The sequence below is a fragment of the Alligator mississippiensis genome, chromosome 2 (genome assembly GCF_030867095.1).
Source record: "Alligator mississippiensis isolate rAllMis1 chromosome 2, rAllMis1, whole genome shotgun sequence".
Lineage (NCBI taxonomy): Eukaryota > Metazoa > Chordata > Crocodylia > Alligatoridae > Alligator > Alligator mississippiensis.
The window spans coordinates 287,099,903-287,112,555 of NC_081825.1; the positions used below are offsets into that span (position 1 = coordinate 287,099,903).

Below are 12,653 nucleotides of genomic sequence, written 5' to 3' on the forward strand. Positions count from 1 at the left end.
GAACAAACGTTTTACCAGTTCCTGGTGCACACCCCTTGTATATCTATAGGTGGCCACCAAGTCACCCCTAAACTTATGCTTCTCCAGGCTGAAGAGTGCCATGTCTCTCGGCCTCCCCTCATAAGGCTTGTCCTCTTGTCCTCTAATCATTCGCATGGCTTTCCTCTGGACTCTCTTGAGCTTCTCCACATCCTTTCTGAATTGCGGAGCCCAGAACTGGGCAGAGTATTCCAGCTGTGGTCTCACCAAGGCCAAGTCAAGTGGGAGAATGGTTTCCTGGGTTTTGTTTGAGATGCATCAGAAGATGCAGGCCAGAGTTTTGTTTGCTTTGCCAGCTGAGGCATCACAATGGCGGCTCATGTTCATCTTGTTGTCAGTGATGACCCCCAAGACTTTTTCGGACGCAGTACTACCTAGCGTAGCACTGCTGAGCCTGTAAGTGTGGTGTGGGTTCTTTCTTCCAAGATAGAGCACCTTGCATTTCTCAGTGTTGAATGCCATCAGGTTTTGATCCATCCCACCTTGTAAGCCTGTTGAGGTCAGCCTGGATTGCCCCCTATCCTCTGGGGTGGCTGCACTTCTCCATAGTTTGGTGCCAGTCTGCTAGTAACACCCAAGTCCAGATCATTTATAAATGCATTGAAGAGTACAGGTCTGAGAATGGAGCCCTGGGACGGGGGACATCACTTGTTACAGTGCGCCAAGTTGATTTAGTTCTATCGACTGTCACTCTCTGGGTCCATTGACAGAGCCAGTTCCCCAGCAATCGGACCGTGAAATTGTCTAGGCTGCAATTTCCCAATTTTTCCAACTACTCACTTGGTCTAATAAAAAATCTCGCATCTGCTCAAAGAACCTTGCCTACCTATATCCTTAGACCAACACAGCTACAACCAAAAACCCTTGCTAAAGTTGAGGTATATTATGCCCACTGCTTTTACTGTATCTACAGAGCCAGTTATGTCATCAGGTTGTTCAGGCATGATGTGCCTTGGTGAATCCATGCTGACTGTTTCTAATTACTTTCTTCTCCAAGTGCTTAGAAATGGACTCTTTGAGGACCTGCTCCATGATTTTTCTGGGGATTGAGGTGAGGCTAACTCATCCGTAGTTCCCTGGATCCTCCTTCTTCCCTTTTTTAAAGATGAGCCCTTTTCCAATTGTCTGGAACCTCCCCCGATCACCATGAATTTTCAAAGATAACGGCCAGTGGCTCTGCAACCGCACCAGCCATCTCCCTCAGCACTCTTAGATGCGTTGCATCTGGCCCTGGCCCTATGGACTTGTATATGTCCAACTTTTCTAAATAGTTCCTACCCTGGTCTTTCACTACCAACGGCTGTTCACCTTCTCCCCAAACTGTACTCCCCATTACAGTAGGCTGGGAGCTGACCTTGCCTGTGAAGACTTAGGGAGCTGACCTTGCCTGTGAAGACTTAGGTAAAAAGGTATTGAGTATTTCAGCCTTATCCTCATCCTCTGCTACTAGGTTGCCTCCCCCATTCCCCCATACTTTCCCTGGCCTTCCTCTTGTTGCTAACCTCCTTGTAGAAACCCTTCTTGTTATCCTTCACATCCCTTGCTGGCTGCAACTCCCAGTTGTGCTTTGGCTTTCCTGATTTTATCCCTGCTTATCTGAGAAATATTCTTACACTCCTCCCTAGTCATCTGTCCAAGCTTCTACTTCTTATAAGCTTCGTTTTTGTGTTTAAGCTCACGGAAGAGTTCTCTGCTAAGCCAAGCTAGTTGCTTGCCACATTTGGTATTCTTACTGCACATTGGGATGGTTTGTTCCTGTGCCCTCAGTAAGATGTCTTCAAAATACAATTGGCTCTCCTGGACTCCTCTCCCCCTCAGCCTGGCCTCCCAGGGGATCCTGCCCATGAGTTCCCTGAGCAAGGCAAAGTCAGCTTTTGTGAAGTCCAGGGTCTATACTCTGCTGCTCTCCTTTTCTTCATTTTGTCAGGATCCTGAACTGAATCATCTCATGGTTACTACTACCCAAATTGCCATACACTTCTACATCCCCCACCAATTCCTTCTTGTTTGTGAGCAACAGGTCAAGAAATGCTCAGCCTCTAGTTGGTCTCTCTAGCACTTGCACTAGGAAGTTGTCTCCAGCACTCTCCAAAAACTTCCTAGATTGCCTGCATACTGCTGTATTGTCCTCCTAGCTGGAGGGCTCTGTTGGGCTCTTTCCAGGGATGCGTGCTTCCAGATCTGTGTGCGGGATGACATGCAGGCTGCCTCTGTAGGCTGGGGCTGGTGGCAGCACCAAGCTGATTCTTCCTGGTGTTTGGGGCGGGTGCGCCGAGTGCCAGGAACAGCCCAGTGCCGCCACCGGCCCCAGCCTGCAGCAGCAGCCTGCATGTCATCCCATGTCCAGATCCAGAGACACTGAGCTGTTCCCGGCATTCTACGTGCCCGCCCCAAGCACCAGGAAGAATCAGCCTGGTGCTGCGGCCAGCCCCAGCCCACAATGGCAGCCTGTTGTCATCCCATGCACAGATCCAGGGGCGCGCACTTGCGGGAAGAGCCCAACACAGCCCCCCAGCCCGCAGCCGTCCATGAGGGAAACTTGGAGGAAACCAGCTTCTAGATGGTTCGATTAGTCTTTTGTCCCTTTACCCAGGTCGGATGACCGATTTGCATGTCAGGACCACTACTGACCTCCACCAGAGTTTCCTCTGGCTTCGCCCTGCCCAGGCATAGTTCACCACCTTTCGGGTCCTAGTACATACGCTCATGCTCCGCCTCCCCAACAGGGTGGATGAGACGGGCTGGTGGTGTGCCCACCGCAAACAGTGGCCTTGGGATCCCACCTCAGCCGGCATGCACCGGCCCTCACCTTCATTGCGCCACGGGCTTTCGTTCGAGCCTCTGACTCGCGCATGTGTTAGACTCCTTGGTCCGTGTTTCAAGACGGGTCGGGTGGGTGGCCGACATTGCCGCAGACCGCAGGCGCCCAGTGTGGTCCTCCCTGCCCAGCGGCGTGACATGGTCGGGGCACACTGAGGACAGTCCACCCTAGTTGACAGTCACACCGGGAGTGAGGGGGCCCATTCTCCCAGCGGGCCCCCGCGCCGCCCCCCACCGTGAGGACGGGGGGCCACGGGGGAAGGCGTGGCGGCCGTCATCTTGACCCCGGGATGTGATGAGAGCTGCTGCTTGGGGGCTGTAACACTCGCCGCCACAAAGCGGCGAGCCACCTGCCCACCAGGCCTTCCCAGCCAACCTGGGGCTGTCCAGGCAGTGGTCCCCAACCGCCCCACCCCACGGAGGGGGGGGCATGGGGGATCCATCGTCTGGATCAGGCTGGCCGACCGAGCCCACTGGGTTGAATCCTCTGGGCAGACTGCGCGGGCCTCACCCATTTACCTCTTAACAGTTTCAGGCCCTCTTGAACTCTCTCTTCAAAGTTCTTTTCAACTTTCCCTTACAGTACTTGTTGACTATCGGTCTCGTGCCGGTATTTAGCCTTAGATGGAGTTTACCACCTGCTTTGGGCTGCATTCCCAAGCAACCCAACTCTGAGAAGACCCGGTCCCCGGTGCTGCTCTCGGGGGCCCCAAGTCCTTCTGATCAAGGCTGCCCGCCTCACCATGTGGTGGTGCCCTCTTTTGCTCTCGTGTCTGTGTTGCCCCAGCCTCCCTCTGGGCCATGCGCCCCGGTGGGCCGATTCGCAACCCTTGCTCATGTCCCCGGGTTTCCCCCTGGCCTCCATGCCCTGCCCCCTCCCTCCCCCACGCCCACTGACAGTTCTCATTGCAGCTTGTGCTGGTGGCTCCTGGGGCCGCTGCAGCCAGAGCTAGGGTGGGTGCAGACAAGCCGCGCTGCGTCCTGTGCTTCCCAGGGCTCCGCTTGCTGCCACTCCTGCCAGCCCCTGCCGCAGCAGCCATAGAAGCAGCCAACACCAGTTGCCTGCACCATGGCATGGTGTAGCCCAGGAGCTGGGGTGAATGGGGACAGACAGAGTCTAGGCATGGGGGGGACAGGTGGAGCATGGTGCAGCCCTGGGAACGGCACCCCTCCCTCTGCCCCTTCCCTAGTCCTAACCTCACTCCCTCCCTTCCTCACTGCCTTGGGGAACCTATCCCTATTTGTTACATTATAAAATGGGTTCGCTTTATGTTGGGTAAACCTGTATAGCCTATGGCCGAATCTTCGGATCAGCCCCGAATCTCTCCGTATCGATTCAGAGGCTTCCGATTTGATTCTTACCTCTTAGTGAGTCTCTTGATTCGATTTGGTTTTGGCCACTGAAACTGGCCAAATCTCCTCCAAATTGAATTGGCTACTGTAGCTTCACACAGCCCTAGTTTGTACCCATCCATGACAGTGCTCCAGTCATGTGAATTATGCCCCCAAATCTCTGTTATTTCAGTTGTCATAGGTATGTCAGACATCTGCTCCTGACTACCAGATCAGCCACTAATTTTGGCTGCTATTTAATATAATCAGGTGAGATTTGTAAAGACATTTCAAGGCATTAATAATTCAAGGTTATTGATGGATTTAACTGAACTCAAATCACTGGCAATGCTATCTTTAGATCTGAAAAAAAGCATTTTGGAGTACTTTTTGATATGATATGAAGATGGCTTCATTGAGGATTTCCTCACTGAGATTCATTTCAGATTGAAGCCTCTGTGGCGAGGGAGGGAATGGGGAAGGGGCAAGTGCTGCCCAGCTGGCGTGGAGGCTGAACCCAGGGTTGGGGCTGGAGCTGAAGCTTAAGCAGCTGACTCCCCTCCCCCCTACTGCCTTGTACTCAGTCCAAGGCAAGGGGCCTTTTCTCCCATGTTAAATGGGGGGAAAAAACCTTGTCTTGGAATTGAGTGAATGTGGTACCTATCAAGCATTGGACTTTTATCTAATATTTTATTCCTGACTTGTGTCAGCTCTTTATTTGACAGAATATGTATTGGAATGCTTATAAGATTAAGTTTGGAGCTACTAGTAGTAAAAAATATTAATGTCCAGAAACCAGTGCCATTTTGATTCATATGCTAGGATTTGTCTTAATATTTGATTCTAGAAGGAAGTCAGTAATGAACCTAACTGACAGTGCGCTAAAAGCAGAACATGTTATTTTGATCTTAATAGATTTCTCAATAGAATCTGGATTATTCCAAGAAGCTGGTTGGACAGATTCTAAAAGCAGCTGAAGCGTTTGCTCTTGTATATTGGAAATCAGTAGAAGTGCACTGATACATTGGCCCGATATTGGATCGGCACCAATACAATCAATTTTCTTTATATCAGAAATCAGCCTGATGCGGCCGATAATTTGGCCGATAAATGCCCTTGCATGTGTACAGCTGCAGTGCAGCACATAGGCGGCGAGGAGCGGAGCCTGGCAGCTTGGAGAGCTGCATGCAGCTGGTAGGTCTGTTTTGGTGGAGAGTGGGGTGAGGGAGGGAATGGGGCAGGCACTGCCCAGCCGAGGCAGGAAGGGGCATGGGACTGAGCCGTGGTTCGTCCAGGAGGGCAGGGAAGGGGCAGGTTTCCACTGCTGCGCACACCCCGGGAGGGGCATGTGCCCTGGATCTGCACCAGAGGGAGGGGGGGAGCTCTGGGGCTGAGCCAGGCTCTTCCTGACACATGGGGGCTGCACTCGGGGCAGGCAGAGGTGCTGGGAGGAGGGTTGGGGGGGCTACAACCATCCCAAATTTTGCTGTAGCTCCTCCCAGCACTGCCCATCCCAAGTGCAGCCCCCATGTGGCGGGAGCACAGGCCTGAGTGCAGCCCCACAGCTCTGAGCGCAGTTCCCACACACCAGGAAGAACCTAGCGCAGCCCCAGCCTGCAGCTGCAGGCCCCCACCCCCCAGCTCAGATCCAGGGCATGTGCCCCCCCCCATGCCCTCCAGGGGTGCACGCAGCAGTGGGAGCTGCACCCCCTGCCTTGCACCCCCCAGATGAGCCATGGTTCAGTCTTGCCCCAAGCTGGGCAGTGCCTGCCCCAGTCCCTGTCCCATTCCCTCTCAACGTGGGGGTATTGATTTGCACCCCTCACGCTCTTTCCCTCCCTACTCCCCATCCACCACAACAGACTTACCAGCTGCACACAGCTGTATCAGAGATCAGATCGGTATCGACTGATATGCCTCCTTAAAAGTTAGTTTTTGGTATCGGCCCTCAAAATCTCTATTGGTTCACCCCTAGAAATCAGAATATGGTCTATAGATGGAAGAATAGCATACAGTTAAAGAAATGTTAGTGATAGACAGGATCTGCTTTCCAAACAAAAATTATACAAATAAGTTGACAGATATGGGCAGACTTTATAGAAATCGTGAACTATATTGGGAAGTAGGATGACTTCTCTTGGTATACTTTTTCTTGGCTTTCAGTTCTTTTTGTTTCTTCTCTATATCACCTTTTAAATGAGTTATGTTTGTTATATGAGTTAACATGATAGTTTTCTTTTTATGGCAATTTGAGAGAGAAATATTTGATACAAACTAAATTTTAAAATGAACTCGTTAGTGTTTTACATTTAAGCATAGTATTTTTAAGGTTTTTGTTTGTTTTTTTTTATTCCATTGCCTAATATACTTCTCTAGATACATTTTTTAAAAACTGGCTTTTTTTAAACTAAGTTTCATTTGCTTCACCATAGCCAAAATTGTGATAAAAGGAAACAGAAGATTAAATATTGTTGAAGTGAAGAAATCCATCCAGTGAATTTTATTTCATATTGCATTTCCAATCCTGGGATATTGAACTGGTCCTGAAAACAAAGTTACAATATTGATAATATTCAAAATATCCTATTGAGAGAGAGTGCAGTAGTACAGTCCAGGGCTTTAAGCTTGTGTGACTTGATTATGTGAATATTACCCTGTTCTGCTTTCCAGCTAGCTATATTCTTGTACACAGGAATATTATATACTAAAAACATGCTGTCCTTATAGAAACAGCAGACATACCAAGTGCAAAAACAGTGCTGTATTTTCCAGCCAACCAAATCCCACAGTAGTATGGCATATCTTTTGACATATCTGTCCTTTCAGTTCCATCTATAATAGAACATTTAGAATGATATAATTCATTACTATTAAAAATCAAAGAATGTAGCCACTCTATGATTATTTTTAGAACATTTTTCAGTTTTGCTTTTAAGAAGGTACAAAATATAATGGTGCTTAAAACGCTTAGAGTAGACTGTCTAAACCAAGAGTCTCCCAAATGGAGCTGTAGCATGATTATGGAAGAGTCTTCCAAAAATATGATGAGTGGACAAGGTCTGAATGCTTAATTCAGAGAAATAAGTATTTTTCTGAGGTTAGGTAGTTTAGGCTTATATTTGAGTTTTGTTTCAATATTTAGAAAATCAAACTATGAGGTGTGTGTTGATCAACAAAAAGATACTAAAAACTGAGGCAAGTTTCCCCATCTCAGACTTGCTTCTGAGCATACCACATGGTTGGGATGTGCAGACCAGAAGAGGTTAGGAATTTGTTTCAGTCCTTCTGATGCTCTTCTGTATCTTGCAGATTTCCTATAGAAAACTTGTATGGGGAATGAATCAGTGAGCAGTCATGTTTAGCTTAGATTTTATGCTCTCCTGTACATGAAGAGTTCCGTGTCCAGGTTCTGCCCAAATGCGATTGATCTGATAAATTTTGACCAAAACCATTTTTGCTATTTGGGAATAGTGCTGTTTGGGGGAAATCTTTCACTTTCACTTTCATTCTTTCATTCAAAAAGAATGGAATTTGCTTGTTACTAGTTAGGAGGGTTTTTCAATAATTCCTTCTCTGGTATAGATCATAGTATCTGAGAACCAACTAATCTTTAATAGATTTATCTTTGCAACTGTCCTGGCTGACAGGGAAGTGCTCTTTTATCTCATTTGACAGATGAAAGCTGAAGAAGAGAGAAACTATGTAATTTGTCAAAGGTCAGCTAGAGCAGAAAATCAAATCAAAGTCTTAAGAGTCCCGGGTGTTGTTCCATCCTCTAGGACACCAGGCCCTCCTCCCCCCAACCCGTTCCTTCCATCTTCCAAATCCTGATGTTTTGATCCTATTTATAGGATTTGGTCCACAGTTTGTTGCATAGAACAGAGGATTTAAACACCATTTTAGATGGCTTTTTCAGCTTGAGCTTTCTTGTTTATTTTACTGGGACCACTGGCTTTGCCATATGATCTTGTGGAATGCTTTGAAAGAAGTATGAGTCTCTCTTCTTCAGCACACAAGAGAGTCTGAGATGTGGTCAGTTTACAATCATTGCTAAAGGATGCCTTAATTTTACTGTTTAATTTAAAGGACGGGCTGGACGTGTTTCCAGGGGGTATTGCTACAGGCTTGTAAGCAAGCACTTCTGGATAAACCATATTCCGGAGAATGCAGTACCCGAGATGTTGGTAAGAATTGTTCTCTGATATAATTTTGCTGAAGTGTTTTTTCACTGTTTTGTAATGCAAGTAATAAGTGAAGTCTTTCTAAAAATAAGTTGTTATAAAAGTTACTCTCATATTCAGATGTAAACCATTTTTTATTATATTAGAAGTGTAGAAAGAAGCAGGTAAAATAATAAATATTTCTACTGGAAAAATACAATTTTGGTAATTTTTTTGTAAAGACAACACATCAATAAAAATGAAACTTGTTTAAGATGGATTTAGTAGGTTGGTAATATTAGAATTTTTTTAATTGTGGGATAATTCAGGGATTCTGTAGATTTTTTCTTTTTTACTGTCTGGGTAAACTGCAGACTTTTTTATTAATAAATTTCATATGGAGAATTTCCATATCTTTCCACAAATAATAGAAGTTAACACTTCCCAATTATTTTTCCTTTTAGCGTTGTCCATTGGGAAATACCATCTTGAAGGTTAAATTGCTTGACATGGGGGAACCAAGAGCTCTGTTGGCAACAGCTCTCTCTCCACCTGCTATGTGCGATATTGAACACACAATCCTTCAACTTAAGGAAGTAGGTATTTTTCCTAACATTGCTTTACTAATCATATTATAGGAAAGTAGTCTGAACTGATGTGTTTTTAGAGGTGCTAACTCTTACTTGGAGTTCAGAGAGGGGAGGACAAGGACACTTAACTTTAGAAACACGTGGGGCAGTTGTGGTTTATTCCCCACTTCATTGTTAGCTGCAGAAATCATGCCAAAAGATGACCGTTTATAATGTCACTAAAACAGGACTATGACTTTGTCAAGGAGCAGGAACTAATAAACTGAGAGCACCTATTTGTAGACAAATGTCCCGAGTGAAACGAAATAGTAAAGAAATAACAGCAACTAAAGTAGTTTCGAAGGGGGGGAAAAAAGCCAAAATTCTGGTGGCACCCTTCTTTTCTACTTGGAGGATGTGAGGAGAACAGGGTCACAGTTTGCAAATCTGCATAAGGAGGTAAGTCACAATGTTAATGCTTTGCAATTGTAAGCTCTGGGGTAGCATTTAATAGTATTTAATATATCTTTCCTTGGACACGCATTTGAGTACCAGTTTAGAAGGAGCCATACTTCTTTTGCATATTTGATTTGCACTGCATGAGTCTTGCCTGCATGCAGAAATGGGGGCTTTTAGAATTACCTCAAGCCAGAGGTGGGCAAAATGTGGCCCATCAAGGGATTTTGTCTGGCCTGCAGTGAGTCCATCGGTGCTGCCTGGACCTGGGTTGTGGTGCGTGAGGTCACTCCAACTGCTTCTGGGCGCACAGTGGGGCTGGGGTGACATGGTGGCTGGACTCATTTCCTGGTAGCCCCAGCAGTGGTGGCTCGTTCTGGCTGCTGCTGCTGCCAGATCTGGTCCCACTGCCTAGGCACACCAGCCTGTTTGCCTTGTGCCTACCACTGGGGGCGGGACCTACGTGGCCAAGTGAATGGTATGGGACCATGGGCAGGCAGAGAGTGGCATCCAGGACTGGAACTGGTGTGTGGAGCTAAGGTTGGGATTTTGGCGTGGTGACAGTGTAGGGCCAGGGTCCAGGGTAGAGCCATAATCCACTCCCTGCATGCCCCTGCAATGGGCATCAATTCTGTGGGCAGGGGCATGTGGCAAATGGACTGTGGCTCTGCCCCTGGCCCTGGTTTTGTGCTGTCACATCCCCAAGATCCCTGCCCTGCCTGCCCTGCTGGATACTGCTCCCTGGCCACATGGGTCCCGGCCCTGCGCTGACCTAAGGAGGTCAGTCAGGGTCGGGGCCCAGGGCAGAGCTGTGATCTGCTTTCCACATGCCCTTGCCCATAGAACTGGCACCTGTCACGGGGGCATATGTAGAATGGATCATGGCCCTGCCCTGGGCTTTGGGCCCATACTGTTACAGCCTCATGATTCTGATCCCAGCCCTGGCCCTTCCTTCCCATCCTGCTCCTGGATGTCTCTCTTTGCCTGCCTGTGGCCCCATTCCAGCCACCCAGCTGAGTGTGGAGCAGAGCCACTTGGGGAGTTTTGGCAAGTTGTTGGCCTGGAGGGGGTGCTGACCCAATCCATAAAAGCTCACCAAAACTCCCTAAGTGGCCCTCTGGCCCAAATAATTGCCCACCTCTGACTTAAGTCTGCAGTTGTTTTTAAGGACTTTTGTTACTAATTTTAAATGTATTGTTCTTAGGCAGTTGTTTTTAATACAAAGGTCACAAATGTTGGCTAAATTTATGCACTCTTAATCCTATAATTTCTCTTGTAAAGATAGGAGCTCTTGCAATTAGTGCACAAACTGAAGAAGAAAATCCCTATGACGGTGAGCTGACTTTTTTAGGAAGAGTGTTGGCACAGTTACCTGTGGATCAACATCTTGGCAAGCTAATAGTCCTTGGCCATGTCTTTGGATGTTTAGAAGAGTGCCTTATTATAGGTAAGGGAGGAAACAGAAATTATTTAAGAAAAGTCTCCTTAAAGTTGCATCCACACATGCTGTAGTGCTTTATTTCCATTTATTCTTGTTACAGCTGCAGCACTGTCTTTGAAGAACTTCTTTGCAATGCCTTTCAGGCAGCTCTTTGATGGATACAGGTATTTTTACCTTCCAGATATTTAACATCTTTAAAAATGCTGTTCCTCTATTGTCTTGCAGACTTCAGGATTTTGGGGCTAGACTAATTTCTGTCAGCACTTAGCTTTGCTTCCATAATGGCCAGTGTTACTTGCTTTGTTTTCATGCACTTATGGAAGGCACTGAGATATTGCAATGAGGAGGGCTGTCTAAGAACTTTTTAGCATAATTTTAACATTATTTTTTGCATTCCCAGGAGCAAAATAAATTTTTCTGGGAATAGCAAGAGTGACTGCATTGCTTTCGTCAAGGCATTTAAGGTAATCATATTGTCTAGTCATCTTGTCTAATTCAATTAGAATCAAAACCAAGTTTTGCAAATTATTTTTTTTTCTGTAAGCCAACTCTGACTGTCAGAATTAAGGTATTGCTGTTTGCACTCCAAGGCATATGGCATGTTCACAAAATGCGTACTGGTAGTGGTGGCCCATCTGAGACGGCAGGGCATCTATGCATACTCTCACTTAAGTCATTAGATGGCCACAGACAGATTCCACCAGAGAATGGTGGCAGGCCTGAGGGATGCCCTCTTCTTGTTTGCCCAGTTCTGCCCCTGTTTGAACTACAAGAAATGATATCTCATTGCTCATCAGACAGTAACATTCATAGGGCCCATGATCCATTTGAGAATGGTGAAAACATACCTGCCCAAAAATGGGTTCCTGTTGCAGTCAGTACTAAAAATCAAACTAGCTCATTACAGTATACGCTGCCATAGACTTTTAGATCAGGGCTGTCCTACTTTCATGCGGCTGGGGCCTACACACTAAATAAGCCATATACTGCAGGAGTAGCACTCTGGGATTTCCCCCACCTCTGCCACGCAGAATCTCCAGGATCCAGCACCTCCTACTGTGTGAATGGGCAGCATGTGCATTTCTCCTGGACCCTCCTGTAGCACACAGCAAGGGGAAAGGCAGCTGCAGGAGCACGAGCTGCATGGTGGCCCCCTTGGGTCACATGCAGCCCACAGGCCCCCAGTTGGACAGCCCTGTTTTAGATGTGTCAGCGTGCATACGTATGGTGTCACTTCCCAGACTCCACCTGCAAGTCATTACAGCTCTACTGTTAGGTCATTTTTTGACAAGATACCAAGCAGGCAGAATGTGCTTAGTGCCACGTCACATCAAAGAATCGATATGTTGGCTAGAATCCAAGAATGTAGGAGGGAGGGCCCTTTTCAGCCCCTTCCTGGGGGCACATCCCCATGAACAGGAACGTGCATTTCCCTGGGGACAAACTGCAGCGGCACAGTGTGTGCCACTGCTTCTTGTCCCTAGAGAATGCCTCTGCACATGTGCTCTGGTTCACAGCATGTTGTCTCATTTGGGGTAAGGGAATCTGGGGCTAGCACCTGGTCTGGCCCCAGCAGTCTTACCTGGCATCCTCTGCGGACAGCATCTGTGGTGATCTGGAAGCAGGGAGCCTGGTCAGCAGCTGGAGCCTGGCTCTGGCTGGCCAGGCTTTTGTTTTGGGCAGCATGTGCTGCCGCCACATACGCTGCCTCCCTTTTTTTTTTTTTTTTTTAGGTGTTTTTGTTTGTTTGTTGTTAGTGGGATCTCCTTGTATCTAAAAACCCGACTGCGCTGCTAATTTTCAGCACAGGGAACACCTGCATGTGCGGCACATGCA

At 47.3% G+C, this 12,653-nt stretch overlaps 1 protein-coding gene across 4 annotated transcripts in view; it reads left to right on the forward strand.

Annotated features, from left to right (window-relative positions):
* The window catches only part of TDRD9 (tudor domain containing 9), a 154,817-nt gene that overhangs the window by 79,799 nt on the left and 62,365 nt on the right, over nucleotides 1-12,653 (forward strand). For all 4 annotated transcript variants that reach the window (XR_002088404.2, XM_006258013.4, XM_059723275.1 and 1 more), the window contains 5 exons: nucleotides 8,278-8,375; nucleotides 8,816-8,947; nucleotides 10,658-10,823; nucleotides 10,918-10,981; nucleotides 11,218-11,281. Coding sequence is in view for 3 of the 4 variants with exons in the window: in XM_006258013.4 (XP_006258075.1) it covers nucleotides 8,278-8,375; nucleotides 8,816-8,947; nucleotides 10,658-10,823; nucleotides 10,918-10,981; nucleotides 11,218-11,281 (524 nt within the window). In the remaining variant the exon portion in view is untranslated. The remainder of the gene's footprint in view (nucleotides 1-8,277; nucleotides 8,376-8,815; nucleotides 8,948-10,657; nucleotides 10,824-10,917; nucleotides 10,982-11,217; nucleotides 11,282-12,653) is intronic.